At 56.6% G+C, this 19,645-nt stretch overlaps 1 protein-coding gene across 6 annotated transcripts in view; it reads right to left on the bottom strand.

Moving 5' to 3' along the window:
- Window positions 1-210: 210 nt before the first annotated feature.
- Window positions 211-19,645, bottom strand: part of MYO9B (myosin IXB) — an 86,191-nt gene continuing 66,756 nt past the window's right edge. For 3 of the 6 annotated variants that reach the window (XM_070416339.1, XM_070416338.1, XM_070416342.1), the window contains 21 exons: window positions 18,497-18,607; window positions 17,089-17,211; window positions 15,983-16,132; window positions 15,733-15,899; window positions 14,205-15,065; window positions 13,379-13,445; window positions 12,866-12,990; window positions 10,303-10,436; window positions 9,885-10,066; window positions 8,073-8,171; window positions 7,778-7,951; window positions 7,625-7,666; window positions 7,351-7,462; window positions 6,333-6,406; window positions 5,732-5,951; window positions 5,518-5,646; window positions 5,176-5,281; window positions 4,877-5,008; window positions 3,450-3,573; window positions 2,956-3,003; window positions 1,969-2,605 (listed from right to left, as the gene is read on the bottom strand). In XM_070416339.1, coding sequence (XP_070272440.1) covers window positions 2,306-2,605; window positions 2,956-3,003; window positions 3,450-3,573; window positions 4,877-5,008; window positions 5,176-5,281; window positions 5,518-5,646; window positions 5,732-5,951; window positions 6,333-6,406; window positions 7,351-7,462; window positions 7,625-7,666; window positions 7,778-7,951; window positions 8,073-8,171; window positions 9,885-10,066; window positions 10,303-10,436; window positions 12,866-12,990; window positions 13,379-13,445; window positions 14,205-15,065; window positions 15,733-15,899; window positions 15,983-16,132; window positions 17,089-17,211; window positions 18,497-18,607 — 3,480 coding nt within the window. In that variant the 3' untranslated portion in view covers window positions 1,969-2,305. Of the gene's footprint in view, window positions 1,567-1,684; window positions 1,809-1,968; window positions 2,606-2,955; window positions 3,004-3,449; window positions 3,574-4,876; window positions 5,009-5,175; window positions 5,282-5,517; window positions 5,647-5,731; window positions 5,952-6,332; window positions 6,407-7,350; window positions 7,463-7,624; window positions 7,667-7,777; window positions 7,952-8,072; window positions 8,172-9,884; window positions 10,067-10,302; window positions 10,437-12,865; window positions 12,991-13,378; window positions 13,446-14,204; window positions 15,066-15,732; window positions 15,900-15,982; window positions 16,133-17,088; window positions 17,212-18,496; window positions 18,608-19,645 lie in introns of those variants that run through there. The other 3 variants (XM_070416343.1, XM_070416340.1, XM_070416341.1) reach the window with 3 other exon arrangements.

The following is a 19,645-nucleotide window of genomic DNA, read 5'->3' as shown; positions in this document are numbered from 1 at the left end:
AGCTCCAGGTACTCCCTGCTCCCTCTGGTTTCTGGATCAATATGCATGAGCCTCCAGCAGGCCCAACCCCCCCAGGGATGGATACGTGTGCAATTCCAACAGCAGTGACAGCAGTGTTTGCTGCAGGAGCAAGGCAGGTCCTTCCAGAGGAGACCACAACCCTGCTGCCCCATGCTCCTCCCACCCAGAGCAGGTATCACATCAAACACCTCAGTCACCTTTTCTTTATTTCACATGGTTTGTAGGACACCTCTAGTCCCAGACCCGGGGCCATCTGTCCAGGTGTCCAGGGAGTGAGAGGAGCCCGAGACAGGAGCCCCGCTCTGGAGGTCCCCAGGCTGTTCCCAGGGATGTGCAAACTCAGGCCTCGCCCTCCTCGCCCTTGAGCAGTCCTGAGTTCCTGTTCTGCCACATGGGGCAGGCAGTGCCAAGGGTGGCCTCCTCCACTCAGGGAACAGTGGACAGAGCGATGACCACATTTGAGTCACCCTGGATGTGAGGTCTGTGGTACCCCAGGTGAAGGCTGCCCCCCACTTCACGTCCTCACTCCAGCCAACAGCCTGGATCACCATGGAAGGCTCCATTGTTTCTTTGAATGCATGGGGGCTGATGACTGCTGGCCAGGCCTGAGGATGAGACCCAGACAGACTGGGGACAGTCAGTGCCCCAATTGTCCAAACCCCTGGTCCAAGCCGTCCTCGCTGTGGGCCTGAGCCTTCGAGGTGAGGCGGCCATGTGGGTTTTGCTCTGAAGTCTGTGTCCAGGTTATAAAGGCGAGGCAGGGCGTTAATACAAAAGTTTGTACATACACATATAAAAAACAGTTTGGTCTTCTGTTAAGGCTGTTACAGTTTAAAGTTATGTAAACCACGCACAAGGTAACAGTTAACTGTAAAACCGTACAAAACGTACAAAACGGGGTGGGAGAGGCCAGGCTGCCTGCTAGGATTTGGGGCTCTCGGCGGCACATCTGTGTGAAACCGGGGCTCTGCCCCGGCCGGCCTCTCCCCGCTGGACTCTGCAGTTGGAGCCAGTGCCCACCGCACATTGCTCTTGGAGCTTTTCATTCCAGATCCTTCTCGGAGAGCCGAATGCTGGCGCTCCCGCACACGGCTGTCCTCAGATGTTCTGACTCTGGTACTGCGGGCCTTCAGCCGTTGGCCTGGCCTGAGGTGGGGGGCAGGCAGTAGGTCGGGGGGTCTGAGTACCTCCGTTTGGCCCCCGGTGGCTGGTCATCCTTGTCCAGGGGCTCCTGAGTGCCCTGCACAGGCAGGTGTGCACCCGGTGTGATATACACAGAGTGTATTTGGTCCGGGCGTCGGGCAGGTGTGTCTCGGCGCCTCACTAGCATGGCAGCCTCCTGGGCACCTGGTGCCTGACCAGGGAGGTAGGAGGGCAGGCCAGGGGGGAGCTTGATGTTGGCTGTGGGCATGATGGGGGTCCGCCGGGGAGTCTTCACTCTGACCGTCATGAAGGACGACGGCCTTCGTCTTGGAGAGGCGGCCACCTCGGGGAGGGGGCTCGGGGCAGGTGCACTGGGGCAGGGGAGAGCAGGTGCGGGGGGTCCTTTTGAGAGACAGATGGCAGGGTTACTGCAGCTTCAGGCTAGCAGACAGACCCTTGCCCGGGGGCCTGCCAGGGGTGGACATGGGAGGAAAAAAGCAGACGCTACCTTAATACTGACCTTCCGAGGTCCCCCGCCCGGCCCGCTCTTCCAATAGACTCTCGGTGCTGGCCGAAGTCTCCGAGTCCAGGTTCTCCTCGTCAGAGCCCCGAGGGTCCAGCTCTGGCAGCCGGTAGGTGATATCCTCCCTGGGAACGAGAGGGGTCCCAGGTCCCAGGCTGTTCCCACAGTGACAGACCACCCCATGGAAAGTGCCAGGACAGTATGGGACAGAGCAGGACATCCTGGTCCTGGACGGGACTCCCTGCCTCCAGAACGCCCCACCCCCAAAGCATACCCGGCCCCAAATGCCCCGGCCCTGCAAAGCTCACAGGAAGAAGGTGTCGGGCTGTTGAGGGAAGCCGGCCACCTGGCCCAGGACTGAGCAAGCGAGGAGCTCCTGCCTTAGGACTTTGCACGTGTTGTTCCCTCTGCCTGGAGAGCCCTACTCTGTAAGACTAGGGTGTCCAGCTACCCTGGGTCACATCTGTTCTCCTGGCACAATTTCACACTCACATCTCAACCGGACACAAATTCATCAGTCACCCCAGCTAAGGCCACCTTCAAGACAAAGTCTGAACATGATCCCTGTTGCCCTTTCTCTCCCAGTGGGCACATGGTTCCCTGTGGTGAAGAAGGAATTTAACAGAGCTCCAGGCTGTGTTTTACTCCATGAGGTGGGTACTGGGCGGCAGGACTGAGCCTGGCCCATTGGCTCCAGAGTGCATAGTGGAGGGACTGGTGGAGAGGCTGGATGGTGCAGACGAGGGTGGGAAGGGGATGGAGGGACACTTGCTTCTCCTCCTTGATGGACTGGATCCGCTCGATGAGGATCTCCTTCTCCCGGTCCTCGTCCTCATCGGGGCCGGCTGCCTCCTCCTCTGGCAGCACCCCTAGCTCCTCTGGGCCGCTGCTGCTTCCCCGGGCTGTGGGGCTCTTGTTCTGCAACAGAGAAGCAGCAGGTTTGGCGGCCCCTCCAGGCGGGTGCGGTCAGTGCTTGTGGGTGGAGAGAGGGTGGCGTGCACAGCTCGAGGGGTGGTTAGTTCTGCTGTGGCTGGCTGGCTGGGCTTAGTGAGGCTTCTCCAGGAACCACTCTTAACCAAGTGGCCCTGGCACAGCTGGTTAGTTGTCCTCAACACAGGTGGTCAACAGGCAACAGGCCTCCCCCAGCATGCAGTTCCAGAGGTTAGGACATGCTGGGCCTACCCTACGAGGACCCTGGGGGCAGAGGGGAACCCCAGCATGCACTACACTGAAGACATGCAGGGTGGGCCCACCAATTGTGTACATACCAGGACCCCCTCATAGGGAGACGAAAACCCCAATTTGAGAGGCCATGGCTGGGGGGAGAGATGAACAGAGGGTGACCACATGGGACCACGACAAAGACACCAGTTCTGTTATGGTCCATGGGGACAAGGGCATGTCCTCCCATGGAAGCTCAGGACCTGCCCTTTTAAATCCCTCCCACCCCCCACTCTGGGGCCACTTCTGTGGGATCAGTCCCCTATGGGCGGGGCCCAAGTCAGCAAGGACCAGGGCAGGAGGATGTAACACCACCAAGCGGGTGACGGTCTCCCACTGCCCTGAGAGGGGCAGTCGGCAAAGAGGACAGGGCAGTAGTCATTTGGTTGAGGTAGGAATCGGCCCTGGACCAAGCTGCCCGTGACAGGGGTGTTGGTGGTAAGGGAAGTGAGACCCCGCCCTGACACCCAAGCCCTGCTCACAGGGCCACTCCCACCCAGGCCACATCCCCATGGAGGACCCCACCACACAAAGTGCTCACAGTGTTCTGTCGCAGGAGCGAGAGCCTGCGGAAGGCAATGCTCTCGGCGGCCTCCAGCTGGCTGATCTCATCCATCTTCACCTTGTACTTCCTCATCTGTTCTTTGATCAGCATCTCTACGCACCTGTGACGAAGGCCCATGGAGAGGGTGACTCAGATACGGTGCCAGGGATGGCTGGCCAGGGGACCTGGTATCCAGGGAGGTGTTGGCTGGAGATGGCACCATGGCCAAGGCAGAGACCCATCCGGAGACCAGGCAGGGCCAGGGATATGGCTGCAGCTGCCATCTTGACCCCAGCTGACTGGCTGGGTGACCCTGGACGACTCACTCCACCTCTCTGAGCCTGAGTTTCCACCTCAACACGCCTCCTTGTCGGAAGGAAGAAGTACGCACAGAGGGTCGGAGTGAACCGACTCCTCAGTCACGCTGCAGGGTGGGGATTATCGCATTTCACAGAGAAGTACTAGTATGAAGTGCAGGGAGGCTGGGCAACTTGTCCTAAGGCCTGCAGGCAGCTGGCCCCCAGGGCTCCAGAACACGCACTGTAACCAGCAGTTCATCTGCTCAGTAGTCAGGGCCAGCCTGGAGCGGTCAGTACTGAGGGACTCCACCTGGAGTATTCAGTACGGAGGGCACTCGGCCTGGATGGACGACCAGTCACACTCATTTTCCCGTCACCAGAAGCACAAAGGAAGAAAGGAGCACAGACGGTGCTGGAAGAGGCTGGAAGCAAACCTGTCGGGCCAGCCAGGCCCCTCTGTTCCCACTGCCTGCCCGTCACCTTTCAGTCGTGACAAGTGTGGCCTCGGGCTGCACTGTCAGGCCTTCTTGGCGTGTTTGCCCCATGAAACCACCTACAGTGACAGGTTCTTGTTTTCTCAAGTCACCTACACTATGTCCCCTTAGTGACTGATGTCTGACGATCTTCTGAGGAACATTTAAAAAAAATTTTTTTAAAAAAATATATTTTTATTGATTTCAGAGAGGAAGGGAGAGGAAGAGAGAGAGAGAGAAACATCAATGATGAGAGAGAATTATTGATTGGCTGCCTCCTGCACGCCACCCTACTGGGGATCAAGCCCGCAACCCGGGCCTGTGCCCTTGACTGGAATTGAACCCGGGACCCTTCAGTCCTCAGGCCGACACTCTATCCACTGAACCAAGCCAGCCAGGGCCTTTTGAGAAATTTCTGGAGAATTTTGCAGAAGGCTCAGGGGAAAGGAGAAACCTGGAGACCAGCGCTTCTGTTTGCTACCAGCTCTCTGCTGCTGGAGGGGAGTACATTGGCTGCATGTCTGTCCCTCACCCTGGGATGAGGGGTGAGGTCTTCCCCTCCTTCATAGTCTTCAGCCTCAAAAGGACCCGGAAGGGTCCCTGGCATGGCCACCCAGAGTGTGTGTGGGGGTGGGGCTGGCCCGGCACTCACGTGGTGATCTTAAGGACGTCCTTCATGCTGGTCAACGGGTCTGAGTTGTCAGGGCAGCGCAGGAGGCAGGGTGCAAAGATGATGGCCAGTGCACTGGGCGACATGCGGTTCACGTCCTCGAGCAGGGCCACCCTGCGCAGCGAGCGGCAGTTAGGGAGGGGTGGCCGGGGGATCCCCCCAGACCCTCAACATGGACCCACGTCCTGGTGCAGAACCAGCAGAGAACACTCGCCGGGAGTGGGCAGTGGGGCCTCCTGCAGGGACCCCCCATCCCACAGAGAGTGGCAGCGGGCACTTGCTTGACCAGGTGGAAGATGAGTCGCTCCAAGGAGTTGTGATTGGCTTCCGGCAGGTGCTCCAGGACGGCATAGATTGCGGCCAATTGCTCCTGCTTCTCTGGCAGCTCTAGGAAGGCCAAGGTATCAGCTCCCCGCAGGCCCCACCTCCACACACCGTGGGGACGGAGAGCCTCCACCGTGTGGGACAAGAATGCAGGACCACAGACGGTCTGGGTCCCACCCCAGGCCTTGGTTTCTTAGCTGTGACTGGGTGGTCCCACCTCCCTGGCTGGCCACAGGGTGCTCATGCCTACGACCCCGATATCAACCACCTGCCTGCCCTTCCACCATCACAGGACTCACCCACAGCTCGGAGGAAGTCGCCATACTGGGCGAAGGTCATGAGGGGTTCGGGCAGCTCCCTCAGCCACTGCTTGAGCACCCCGGTGATGGCGTGGATGGGAAAGTTATCCAGCTTGACTGTCGAGGGGTCTGAGGGAAGGGTGGGCAGGGCCGGTGAGCACAGTGCAGGCAGGAGCCCTGCCTGTGCGCAGGTCCCACCTGCCGTATCACCCACCTGTCTGCAGCGCTTGCCGGAGCTCCCGCGTGCGGTTGGCGGCGCCTGACTTGCGGTAGAGGCCCTCGGTGTATAGGCCGTGCATCTCCACGTGTTCCAGAAGCTTCTCCAGTACGATGGGCACCGAAGCCTTGTCACTGGTTAAGCTGTCCACGCACACGCCGAAGTGGCCCGGCTCGGTCCCCGGCTCGCTCTGCAATCCCGGGGTCGGGGGTGAAGCCTGGGTTAGCTGCCTCCCTGGCTGCCCTCAGCCTCCTCTGTGGCTCCACCCCTCTGTCCCTCATTCCCCATTGCAGGCTGCAGAGGTCAGATCAAGGGCCACGGGGCAGGGACTCCCTATGAGGAGCACCCATGGTCCTCTCAGAGCCGTCAGCCCCAGCTCCTGCCTCCGCCCAGTGCTCAGGACCCCGCCTTCCTTGTGGGCACAGTGAGGGGGATTCCCTCCACCACCCAGGGAAGGGAAAAGCAGGGCCAGGTCTGAGATGTCACACAAGCCTGGCCCCTGCCTTAGGGGCTCAGGCAGAACCGGATGTGCCTGGTTGGGGTCACCTGGGCCTGACCTAGTGTTGTTTTGCACAGCTCCCGGCCGAGATGGGCTCACCTTCCTCCCACATGGATAGGAGCAGTAGGTCTGAATCTTGTGCATGCACTTCTTGTGGCAGGTCATCTTGCACACTAGGAGGTCATGGTGGGGCAGGGCGGGGGAGGGTGGTCACAGGCGGAGCATTAGGGACCCCAGGTTCCCGTGGCTGCCCGTCCCAATGGCCAAGGGGACAGGGACCCGCCAACTGAATTCTAAACTTGCACCACACAAATCTCTGCCCTGGTTCCCAGACTTGGGGGCTGTGTTGGCAGGTATTTGTAGCTGGTGGCCCTCAGAGCCAGCCTGGCCAGTGTGACAGGAGCAAGGGCTCAGGGGCCTACGCCTCAGTCCTGCCAGGGGGTAGCCCTGAGGATTTGGCCTGTGATAGTGGTATGAGTGATGTTGCTCCAAACACCAGACTAGGGGAATGTCATGCATGGAAAGAAGAAATCAGCTACAATAAACGGTAGCTGGCACCGGGGTGCATCCTCATCTCAGCACAGTGACAGCTGCTGAGGTATTGATGGCAGATATGGGAGGGAGAACTGCTCTCACATGGCCCAGAGGGAGAGGAGGAGACCCTGTGTGGAAAAGAAAGCCAGGCCTGGCTGGTCCCAGGAAAATGCAAGTGCTGGGTTGCCTCCTGTCCACCTGATGGAGGGTCTGCTGGTGGGGACTGATGGCTTCCCCTGGAACATGTGGGAGGGGCCAGCAGCTCAGGTGTGTGCACAAAGGCCCAGAGGTGGGACACAGGGGGACCTGCTCTGGCGGGGGGTCGAGTGGGTGAGATGTGGCTGGGGGGAAGGCCCTGGTGCTCAGCAAGGGGTTGGGAACATGGTGGCAGAGTTAGGGCCACTGTGAGGGGTGAGAGGGTACCGAGGGGGTCAGGAGGTACAGGGGTAGTTGAGATTTGGTGGAGGGTCAGGGGTTACCATGGGTTATAATGGGTAATCAGGGGTTTGGTGGAGGGTTGGGGGCGTGGTGGAGGGGTCAGGGGTACAGTACGGGGGAAGAGCTGGAGTTCTGGGACACTCACCGCTGCAGATCAGGGCCTTGTCCATGAGCCAGATGTAGGAGAGGCACTGCTCGCACGACTGCGGGATGCTCACCTGGTAGCTGGCGAACACGTGTCCATTGTGCTGCTGGACCTGAGGACCGAGGAGGGTGCTGAGCAGCATCTCAGGGCCAGGGGCTACTCACTCACAGCTGGTTTCTTTAGGACCGGGCGGGAAAACACACGCTCACCTGCGCGTGCGCACGCACACACACACACACACACACACACACAGAGTGTGCACACTCATACTTACAGCGCGTTCCTGCTTCCGCTTCTTCTTCTGAGCTTTGCTTTGCTGTGAGGGAGCACAAGGCAGGTCTGTGTGGGCCCCTGGGGTAACCCTTTCCCCAGCTGCCCCCCCTCACCATGCTGGGACCCTGCTTATACTCAGAGTGGCACCACCAACCTTGGGCAGCTCGAAATCATTCTTGCTATGCCCACGGGTGAACTCGTCCAGCAGGGACTGGAAGAGGTTGAGGACCAGGTTGGTGTCCTTCTCGCCGCGCTCGGCCGCCAGGTTGCTCACAACAATCTGGTAGTTCTCCATCAGGTCCTTATAGCCGACGTGGATCTTCCCGTTCTGCAAGGACGGAAGGTATGACTCCCCTGGACAGACTGATGAGGGTGGGGGTGGGGGCCAGGTGCATCCTGGGAAGGCTGGGTGATTGCCAGGCCCCCCCTGGGGCTGGGGTCACACATACAGGGACTGAGTACATGGTCTTGAGGTTGCTTCTGAACTTCTCTGTGGCCTCGATGAACAAGCTCTCGATGGGTGTCTTCTGGGAACGCAGGTCATTTATCTGTGGAGGGGGAGGAAAGGAGAGACCCACTGACCCTGTGCCTCCTCAGGTTGGGCATCTGAGTGGTCACCACTCTGCCCCATCCTAAACCCTTCCCTGGTTCCCCTGGGCTCACAGGATAAAATTAGGGCTCTCTGGCCAACTCTGGTCTCTCCGGTCCATTTAGCCCAGGTTCAAACTGCTGACATTTGGGGCTGGATCACTCACTGGGGATTGCGGGGCCGAGAAAAGCAGGGCTCCTGGTCTCTACACACCAAATGCCAGTAGCACTCTCAGCTGTGAGAACTAAAGACATGTGCAGACGTTGCAAAGTCCCCTGGAGGCAGAACTGCCACACAAGCACTTGACCCTGGACAGGCCCCAGGACCAGGGCTGCTCAATAGCCTGATGATTTCCCGATGCATCCACCCTCTGCAGGGTCCCTGCCAGCTTGCGGTGCCTCTGAGAAGCTCCCGATCCTGTTCTGTCTGCTGTGGGCTTTTCCACAGCCGGAGCCATGAACACCACGAGGCCATGGCTCAGTCACCTCAGCTGCACAAGTAAGTGTTCAATCAGTATCAGCCACGAGACCCAATGCATTTTGTAAAAGCTTATTCTAAACAAAAGTTCATGGCCACGGCTGGGCTATGGCTGAGTCACAGTGAGGATGATGGACTGAGAGACAGTCCAGTGGGACATAGGTGTGTCTTGCGCAGGTTATTCCGGATCTTGGTGTTTCTGTGTCCTTGTGTGTGTGAGCAAGAGGGGCAACTGCCCTCAGAGGTCACTGCAATACAACAGATGAAGCGTCTAAGTGTCTTCTAACTGCAGGTTTCAAACATCCTGGGCAGGAACCACAGGATAAAACGCATCTGCGGGGCGTGTGCAGATGAGACAATGCCTGAGCGTGTGCACGTGAGACAATTCCAGCACAGGTTACAACCCCTCGCCATGGCCCTTGGGACAGGTTCATCCCTGAACCAGATGCTTAAAAAAAAAAAAAAAAAATGTTTATTGATTTCAGAGAGGAAGAGAGAGAGACAGAAGCATCAATGATGAGAGAGGATCATGGATCGGCTGCCTCCTGCACGCCCCACACTGGGGATCCAGTCTGTAACTCAGATATGTCCCCTGACCAGGAATTGAACCCTGGACCCTTCAGTCTACAGGCCGACGCTCTACCCACTGAGCCAAACGGGCCAGGGCTCAGATGCTTTGGATTGTAACACAGTTCTGCACATTGTGTCCAGCCTCTAATAAGACCTCACAGACATTTTGCAGAGAAATTTAAACAAAGTTGGCCCTCCATAGCCATGGCTTCCACATCTGTAGATTTAACCGATTCAGAAAACAAAACAAAACACAACACCCTGGAAAGTTCAAAAAGCAAAACTTGAATTTGCCACGTGCTGAGCACGACTCGGAATCCACATGAGCCTATACAAAAGTATAAGGGACTTGAACATCCACGGATTTTGCTATCTACAGGGGTCCTGGAACCAATCCCCTCAGATGCTGAGGAACACCTGTACCTGGGCTGACCAAGATGGATATAAGTTACAAGTGATCTTGTGTGAGCCCAGGCCAGGTTTACAGGAAACGTCACTTCCTGTGCTAGAATGGTGCCCCTGAACACTTTGCTGGGTGGTGACAGCCTGGGTGGCCCCGATCTGAGCCTGCGCACATACCCCACCCTGTGCATGTCTTGTGCCCCCCGAACCCTCGCTGGCCAACCTTGTTGAGCAGGAACTCATCCAGGTACTTGAGCTCGTTGGCATTGGTGATCTGGCGGAACACCGACTCCCGCCACTTCTCTGACACCGTGATTCTGCCAATCTTGAGGTTTCGGTTTTTCTTCCCTTTGCCTCCTGTCTCCTTGGTGTGCTTCTCGCCCGTGGTGTGGCGGCCCGATGGGGCTGTTGGGGAGAAGGAGTGGCTGGTGAGGGTGGGTTCTGGGGGGGACTATGGTCGGCCTCTCGGGCCTGGTCACAAAGGGAGCCAGGACCCCTATTGCTGTAAACGGATCCACAACCAGAAAGTGCCTCCAAGGCAGGAACCAGCCCCGAGGCGTGTGCCCAAGGCCTCACTGGGGATGGATGTCCCCAGGGCCCCCGGGCTCTGCCGTCCATCCCTGAGGCTTCGGGTGACCGACCTTCTATGTTCTTCTTCATGGTGACGGCTTCCAGCACGATGTGCCCGGGGACTGAGCTCTCTGCCTCCTCCGTGCCCTCCAGGCTGTACTTTTTATCCTTGTTCTTATGCAGGAAAAGTCTCTTAAATGTGGACCTGAAGGAGAAAGTCAGGGTTTCTGTTTAAGCCGCAGGAAACAAAAAAAGACATAAGGCCAAGGAAAGGGCCAGCTTACCATAAAGAAAAATACCCCTTCTCTGTTATCGATGGAATCAGTTGCTTCTAAAAATAAGGTCGCCCTGGCTGGTTTGGCTCAGTGGGTAGAGTGTCGGCCTGCGGACTGAAGGTCCGAGGTTCGATTCCGGTCAAGGGCACATGCCTGGGTTGCGGGCTCAATCCCCAGTAGGGAGCATCATTGATGCTTCTCTCTCTCTCTCTCTCTCTCTCTCTCTCTCCTTTCCTCTCTGAAATCAATAAAAATATATTTAAAAAATAATAAAAAAAAAGGGTCAATTTTCGTGAACTGACAGTGGAGTCAGGTGAAAAAGCAAGATGCCAATCAGATGCTGACCCCATATTCATACAAAAAAATAAATAAAACCATCCCATCTTCCTCATGTTTTTACGGTACAAGGTGAGAGGGAAAAAATGACAAAAAATAAACACCAAGTCGTGCGCTGTGGCTCCTGTGTATGTGGGGGGTGAAAAGCTGTGTCTAAGTGCTGACCCTCAGAGGCTGTGAGCACGACTGTATTTGGAGAAGGGTCTTTGCAGATGTGACCACATGTAATAGACTGTCTGTGTGGTTCTCCCCAAATTCATACGCTGAAGTTGATACCACCCGCCTGACTGTGTGCTGGTCGCCAGGGTGGCACTTCAGAGAAAGGATCAGCATGCCTTTGGCTAGAGACTTACTACATCCATCCTTGGAGGAGGAAAGGAAAAACTTAAAAAAATTGCTAGTTTAAATCCAAATTCTTACTTTATGTATGTAAAATGTCCAGGTTGCTGCAAGATCACCGCAATTTTTTTTTTTTTTTTGTTAATCCTCACCCGAGGATATTTTTTCCATTTTTAGAGAGTGGAAGGGAGGGAGTGGTGGAGGGGAAGAAAGAGAGAGAGAGAAATGTAAAAGAGACATATCGATTGGTTGCCTCTCGTATGCGCCCTGACCAGGGCCAGGGATCGAACCTGCAACCCAAGTATGTGTCTTTGGCCAGGAATCGAACCTGTGACCCCCGGTGCCCGGGCCAATAGTCTAAACACTGACCCCAAAGAAAAACAAAAACAAACAAAAAACCAAAAACACAAAAATACAAAAAATAAATAAATAAAATAAGATAAACACTGACCCACACCGGCCAGGGCAAGGTCACCCCTTTCCAGCCAAGCTCAGACAGTGGCTCTTTGTGTAGGTTGTTAACAGGGTTGTGCCGCTGACAGGAGGAAAGGCTAGACTCACAGCAGGTGGGTGACCATTTAGAAGAACACAACACTAATGAGCCATACAACTTCCTGAATTTTTGTTACATCACAGAAAACCTTATCAGTTCAGTAATTCTAGTTAATCTACCAAGATAATGTAACTACATTTAATTTTTTGAGTATACAGCAGTGATCTCCTATTTTGGTATCAGTTTTTCAATAAAGTTTTGATTATTGGCAAAAAATCCAATCATATGCTGAAGCCTAATCCCCAGTGTGATGTTATTAGGAGGTGGGGCCTTTGGGGGGTGAGTGGACTGTTAAGGGTGGAGCCCTCGGGAATGGGATTATGCCTGCCGTTTAAACTGCTCATTCTGTGGTATTTTGTTATAGCAACCGGAATGGACTAACACACTAAGTGAAAGATCTCAAGATGAGGTCATCTGGGTTACCCAGGTGGGGATAAGTATCCTTATGAGACAGAAAAAGAGATGACAGAGGAGGTCATGTGACAACAGAGGCAGAGATTGAACGAATGAATCCATAGCCAAGGGCACCTGGAGTCCCTAGAGCCGGAAGAGGCAGGAAGCATGCTCCCTTAGCGCCTCGGCAGGAAGCGTGCCCATGGCACCTGGATTTTGGACTTGTGGCCTCCAGGACGGTGAGGGAAAAATTTCCATTGTCTGAAGCCACTCTACTGGGGGTTCTTTGCTTTGGTGGTGGGGTGTCTCTGCAGTGGGGACTCTGCCTCCCATTCCAGCCTGTTCTTCACCTTCCCTCTCCACAGACCACCTTCTCTGCTCTGGGATGGAACCAGCCGTAGCTCTTGGGCAGGAGCTTCTGGGGATGAAGTCTTGGCCTAGATTTTCTATCTGAGGACCCAGGAGGTGTTGGAGGTAGGGACGGGGCAGCTGGTTCTGATTCCATAAAAAGCCCAATGGAACCCATCTGTGACCCTGAGTTGGTGACAGATTGGCTCTAGGCATCAGTGGAATCGTTTCATCCTGATGCTGACAGGACCTGGGCTCCACGAGGGCCTCTTGTTATAGAACTGCCACTGAGCAAGCACCTGCCTGACACAGTTTTGTAACTATCATTGGTGTAGGAGACCAGAGCACTCCAAAACTGGAGGCCTGAGCCACCCCAAACCCCACACTCACTTAGAGTCCACCTGGGAGCCTGGGGACAGCCCTGAGTCTGTGCTGGTAGATGCATCGCCCGACTTCTTCTTCTGGACGGCCGCCTTCTTCGTGCTGGGCTCGCCATCCACGCTTTCCGACAGAGGCTGGGAGAGAATGGGGCCAGGTAAGCAAAGGCGGTGCCTTGCTGGAGGAAAGCAAGGGGTCCCAGCCTCACCATGCGCTCTGTCCACTGACTCCCCTTCTTGCTCTCTCTCTTTTTAATGGATTTTTTGAGAGAGAGAGGAAGGGAGAGGGATAGAGAGAGAAACATCAAGGGTGAGAGAGAATCACTGATTGGCTGCCTCCTGCACGCCCCCTATGGGGGGTTGAGCCTGCAACCCGGGCATGTGCCCCAACCGGGAATTGAACCATCAACCTCTTGGTTCATCGGTCAGCGCTCAACCAGATGAGCCCCCTTCTCTCTCCAGCTGCCCTTTGGGGCTGAGGTGAGCCTGGACCCTGAGGGGAGAGAGCTGCAGACTGAAGCTTTACCTGAGTCTTGGCCTGGGCCGGGAGGAGCTTGGAGACATCACTGGTGGATAAGGAAATGCGCCTCTCCCTGCGAGATGACAGAAATGTGGCTTTTATAGGCAAGAAAGTTTGGATGTATTTTTCGTTGTTGTAACTGGAGGGTAATTCTATTGGCATCTGGTGGGTAGAGACTGGGGATGCTGCTCTGTACCCCGCAGTGCATGGGATGGCCTCACCGGAGAGCGGGAGAGTGAGCTAGCCCCAGGTGCGGCCCTAACAGAAGCCCGCCTCCACCTCACTCTTCTTTCCTCCCGCCCAGTGGGCCTCTGGGACAAGGGTCTGGTCCTGGAGTCGCCGATATTTAGGTATAGGGTCAGGCAGGGCATGCTGAGAGCGGGGTGCTTCTCTCACAGCTCCTGAGCAAGTGCAGTGACCCCCATTCACTGATGAGGAAACTGAGGCCCAGGTGGGGTGGGGAGTGGGGCCCCTGACCGGAGGGGCCTCGTCCCTGGAGGCCAGGCACGTTTTGAGTGAACACAGCTTATTTCCATGGGAAACCCAGGGCTCTGGGTTTTGTCAGGCAGCCTCAGGCAGGTGCCTCTTCCTTGCCAGACCCCTCTCCGTCCTTCCTCAGGGCCTCACACACCTGGTGTCAGCTCTTGGACGTGGAGCTGCTCATGTATTTTGGGGACACCTGCACCCCACAGTGCACAGGGTGGCCCCACCCAGAGAACAAGAGGGCCCCAGATACTGTCGTGTGCAGCTGGTCCTGCTGCCAGACCTTTGGCCGAGAGTCCCCTGCCCTGCCTGCCCACTGTGATAGGCCAAAGGAGGGTGCGAGGCTTACTCTGTGGCTGTGAGGGAGGTCCCCGTGACCCGGTGCCGCTCGCTAAGGTCCAGGGACTGGCTCAGCACAGCGCTGGGGCCAGCAGCCACCAAGTTCTTGCCTCGCCACAGCTCCACAGCACTGGCCAGCCGCTCGGAGACTGGTTCACGGTACCGCTGAATCTGGGTGGAGCTTCCGGGGCTCAAAGGCCTGTCCTGAGCCCTTGGGCCACCACTCGGCTTGCTCTTGTCCTGGGGCTTCTCGGGGGTGGTGACGGGAGACGGTGCGCTGACCCCGCTGTCCAGAGCCAGGCTGGTGGGCCGTTCCATGCAGTCCTGAGGTGCCTGAGGGGTTTCCCCGGGCACATGGCAGGCTGGCAAGGCTGGAGGAGGCGCCCCGGGCTGATTTTCAGGAGCAGGGCTCTCGGCCTCCGCCCCTGTGTCTGCGAGGGCTTCATCCTCCCTGCTCTCCTTTCTGTCTTGGGGGAGGCGCTCCTCCTGCTCGGGGGAGGCCGTTTCGGAAGGTTCCCTAAGGGCGCTCTCGTCCTTACAAGACTGCATGTGCTTGTTCTGGAGTTCCACATGCTCCAGTCCTCTCTGCCGCCTGGACTCGCGCTTCTCCCGGCTGCTGGGCACTTTCTCGTGACTTTCAGGGGGGGTTTTCTGGGATAAGAGAACCTTCTCTGGGCTGGGGCTCTCCTCAGGGTGGATGCTCTCCGCAGGGGGCCCGTGGCTCAGCCACACCTCGGGCTCCAGCGGCGAATGCTCGCTGTCCTCCGGTGGTTCTTGGCTGGGCCCACCCTTGGCAGTTTCTTCCCTTGAGGCTTGCTGGGCTTCCCTCTCCTCTTCCGCCTTCTGCTTCTCTGCGACCATCTGGCGGAAGCTGATGCGAGGAGAGTAAAGGGGGTGGGTTCAGGAACTACCATACTCGCAGCCCCCAGAATCCACCTGGTTTGTCCCTCCACTTTGGTGGGACCCCCGTGCTGCTTGCATGCTGGCCAGCCAGGCACAGCCTCTGGCCCTTAGAGAGGCTTCCAGAAAGGCGGAATCTCCTCAGCTAGAATAGGGGGGTTGGGGAGTGGCCCTGTCCTCATGGCCGTCCCTGCCCCAGGTTTGCCTGGCTAGCTCAGGGGTACCTTCACTGTGGGGGAGGCCTGTTAAGAAACCCCAGAATTCCTTTGGGGCCCCGGCCTGGTGGACACCCAAGCTGCATATGTGCGGTGTGGTAGGAGGGGAGCTCAGGGTGGCCTGAACCCCCCGATTCCAGGTGCTCCACTGACGGGCCTGGGTGGGCAGGTGCAGATGTTCCTGGTGGTGACCAAATGCAGCGGATGGTGACTTGGGGCTTTGCCATCAGCACCACCCTCCAGCCCTAGAATGTCTCTTTGGGATTTGTGTGTCCAGATGGCTGGATCCCACCAGTCCCTCCCCATCCTCCCTGCATTCAGAATGATATTCTGACAGCTCTAACTGTATCTCAGGCAGCTTTAGGGTGAGTGAACTTTCTGGCTTCTGGAATATTCTGTGGGGGAGAGCCCTGTTCTGCTCACCTCTTGCGCAGCAGGTGCCCCCGGCAGAGGCTCTGCAGGCGGATGATGCTCTGTCTCTGGCGCCGGTAAGCTGCCCGATGCCGGTAGCCCCTCCACGTGGCCTGGAGGTATATGGCTGCCTGTGTCCGCTCCAGAGCCCGTCGAACGCGGTAGGACCGCCAGCAGGCCTGAGAGCAGGGCAGGTGTTCAGGGGCCAGGTGTGAGCCAGCCTGGCCAGCCCCACACCCGGGCCCTTCGGCCTCTGCGATACCTGGATGGTAATGGCTGCCCGCCTCATCTGTAGGAAGTGCCGGCGTTCCAGCACCATCCGGAACCAGCTCTGCAGGAGCAGGATCTTCCGTACGACCTCCCGGTGCAGCGTTTCCTGCAGGGCCTGCCGCTCTGTCTCCTTCAGGAAAACCTGGGTAGAGGATGGGGGTGGGGTGGGGATAGGAGCGGTCAGAGCCCCAGTCTAGGAGGTTTGCACAGCCACCTCGAGAGTGCGTGCTGACTGACCTGACAAGGGGAGTGTTTTTTGAAATGTACGGAGATGCAATTCATGTCACATGGAATTCAGTGCATTTAGAACATTCACAGTGCTGTGCACCATCGCCTCTATCAGGTCCGGAACATGTCCTCACTCCAAAAGGAGACCCTGTCCCAGGGAGCAGTCACTCCCCATTCCTCCTCCCACAGGCCCTGGCATCTGCTAATCTGCTTTCTGTCTTTGCTTCTTCTAGCTATTTCGTCTAAATAGAATCACAAACTATGTGGCCTTTTGTGTCTGGCTTCTTTCACTCAGTATGAGGTTTCCAAGGAATCAGGACTGAGGAATATTCTGCTGTGTGGATGGACACTGTGTTCACACATCCATCAGTTCATGGATATTTGGGTTGTTTCTACCTTTTGGTGACAGTGACTAATGCTGCTATGAAATGTACAAGTGCTTGTCTGAATGCCTGTTTCTAGTCCTTCTGGGTCACTATCTAGAATTGGAATTGCTGGGTCACATGTGTTGGGGAGCCATGAGGGATTTTGCACAACAGGGAGGCGAGCTTGGCACTTGTTGGATAAGAAGCAAGTAACATACATCCAGAGGTGGAGACAGTTTCTGGAGGGAAGACGAGTGAAGGGAACCTGCCAGACGCTACAGTGGTTGCTGCCTGGCCCTTGAACACCCCGTGGAATGCTGTGATGGTCTGTAGCCTCCACGTGAGGAAACTGGAAACAGGCCTGATGCTTGCGCCCAGCCCCATGGTGCTCCCTTGGCTTCCAGGATGCCCGGGCATCATGCCTCAGCAGAGGCCTCTATTTCCCTGTGACCCAGGGTCGTGGAAGGACCCTGTATGACGGAAGGCGGGGGAGGGGGGGGCTGACCTTGGTCTTTCCGATCTGGTAGCTCCTCTTGTCGACGTTCATCTTCTCCAGCAGGGCAGAGATGACCTCCCTGCAGGGCTGGGCGTTCTTGGGCAGCAGCACCTGGAACTGCTCTATGAAATCCTGGGTGATTTAGGCAGAGAAGGGAGAATCCGAGTGAGCGCCACCAACAGGGATGGCAGTTCCCTCATCAAGCGGTTCCCGAAGCCGAAGCTTAGTTTGACGTAAATGGTATTGAAGCTAAAATCGTGGCGTTTCTGAAATCGTTTGAAACTTAAGAAAGCCTGTCGCAGACACAGAGCACTGGTCTTTCAGTCCGCTGGTGCGTGGCTATGGAGGGCCTGCTCGGTGCTGCTACTGTTGGGGGGAGTGCCCAGGAGATGGGGCCACCGCAGGGAGGACTCAGTCTACGGCTCAGTAGAGGGCTGGACCGTAACTGGAGGCACATGCTTTTTAGGAAAACAATTATGTTAAATTTCAAGAGACAGTCATTAGTAAAACACACTAGCAGTTTCTCCCTTTTCTGTAATTCTGCCTTTCCTATTTATAAGGTTAGAAAAATCATACTTCCATTCTGTGGATAAGAAAAGAGAGGCATGCCATGATGCAGTCATGTCCCCACAGCCCCGCGGGTGAGTCTGAACAGAGACCAGGTATTGCCACTTCTGGCTCTGGGGCCACGGCTCACTCCAGCACCTCACAACTGGTGCCAGCTAACGTAATGAAACTGGGGTTTTCAACCTGGGCCATGCTGACCCGTGGGGACATTGGTGATGTCTAGAGACATCTTGAGTTGTCAAACTTGGGGGCAGGGGTGAGTGTGCTACTGGTATTGAGTGGGTGGAGGCCAGGGAGGCTGCCCAGCACCCACGGTGCACAGGATGGCTCTACCATAGAGAACGACTCAGTCTCATGTGTCAGTGGAACCATGACTCAGAAACTGCTCTACAATCTGATCTTCACCAACGTGAGGTTATTAATGACCCCTTGTGTTTTGAGAATGCCCAGAGAGCCATCTCTGAGGCTGTCATTTCCCTGGGCTTCAGTTTCTGTATCAGGAAAAAAGGAACCAAGCCCTCTTGCTGTAGGCTGGCAGAATAAAAGAGCTGGGTATAAAAGCTGGTAGAAGGTGCTCAATAAAGGGCAGGCCACACAGGGGTCTGTTTGTGCAGATCCCTCCTCCTGGCTCGCACACCTCTGCATCCTTTACAGCTTAGCTGGGGCCTAGACACCTCTTCTGAGGAAAGCTGCCCTCCTACGATGGAACGATCCGGCGGTGCCGGGTGGAGAAGCCCTGGCGTAAAGTAACCGGATGGGCTCGTGTTCCAGAGCAGCATCCGTCTGGAAGCAGAGGTGGCTGGCCCTCGGCCCTCCGCTGTGTCGTGGGCAGCCACGCCTGTCAGCCTACCTGGAACGTGTACTTGGCACTGTAGCCTGACCTCCGGATCCGCACCGTCTCCAGCATGCCCGTGTAGCGCAGCTGCTGCAGCACCAGCTCCTCGTCGAAGCACAGCTCTTTCTGAAACGGGATGCAAGCAATCAGGGCAGGTGCCTGTGGTCAGATGTCCAAGCCGGCAGGCGGCGGGGGAAGAGGAACTGTGGGACAAGGTCCTGGGGGATTCCAGATATGGACATGGTTCTGGCTGGCCTGGAACTGTCCCTAGCACAGCAGGCATGGGCACCTGAGGATCTGCCTTTCCTTTTTGGAATAAAGGAGTGCTCAGGGCATTCATTTTTTTCTCGAAAACCTGGTATCTGATTTGTTCTAATCCTGGTGTTGAGGAGACACATGTCACTCCTTACTGCCTAATTCAAGGTAATGTGTTGCAAAGAGCCCTTTTCTAGGGGCCCAAACCAAACCTGGGCTGAACTTGTACTCTGTGCCAGGTGCGTGGGCAAGTACTGAGGATTCTACAGAGGAGAGCATAGCCTGGGGGTGGGCAGCCAGACGCATGTGTGAAGGGTGGATGCCGCTGAGGTCCCTGTGGGAGGTGTCATAGGAGAGGGGACCCTGCGCTGAGTGGTGAGGGCTGAGGAGGAGGGCGGGGAAAGCTGGGCGAAGGCCCAGAGAAGAAGGTGGAGGCTAAGGGGCTGACAAGAGATGTAGGGAGATGCCTGCGGCTACAGGGGCAAAGGGAAGGAGGGAACGATGCTGGCTCAGGGGGCTTCAAGCCTGGAGCTCAGGGGGCTTCAAGCCTGGAGCTCAGGGGCATGGCCTTCACGCCAATGGGTATTATTTTAAGTGGATGGAAGGGAGGGAACGGCACTGGGGATGGGGTTGTCATGACTGGGTGGGGGATACTGCTTCTGGCATCTGGTGGGCTCTTGGAGGCCAGGGATGCTGCTTAATACCTTACAACGCACAGGTCAGGCCCCCACCCCCCTCCCCAAGAACCATCTGCTGGCACAACCCTTGCCCAGAGCAGGTGTTGGTGGAGCATTTCCCGGGTTGCCCGAAGCTGAAGTAAGAATCCCTGATGGAAGAAGGAGGGTCATACTCTGTTGCCAGAAGAATGGGGGTGGGGGTGAGGGGAGGAGAAGACCTTCTCTGAGACAC

This window comes from Myotis yumanensis, unplaced genomic scaffold (assembly GCF_028538775.1).
Source record: "Myotis yumanensis isolate MYYU_CA2020_CCGP unplaced genomic scaffold, mMyoYum1.0.hap1 SCAF_5, whole genome shotgun sequence".
Lineage (NCBI taxonomy): Eukaryota > Metazoa > Chordata > Mammalia > Chiroptera > Vespertilionidae > Myotis > Myotis yumanensis.
This window is presented reverse-complemented; position numbering and strand designations above follow the sequence as displayed.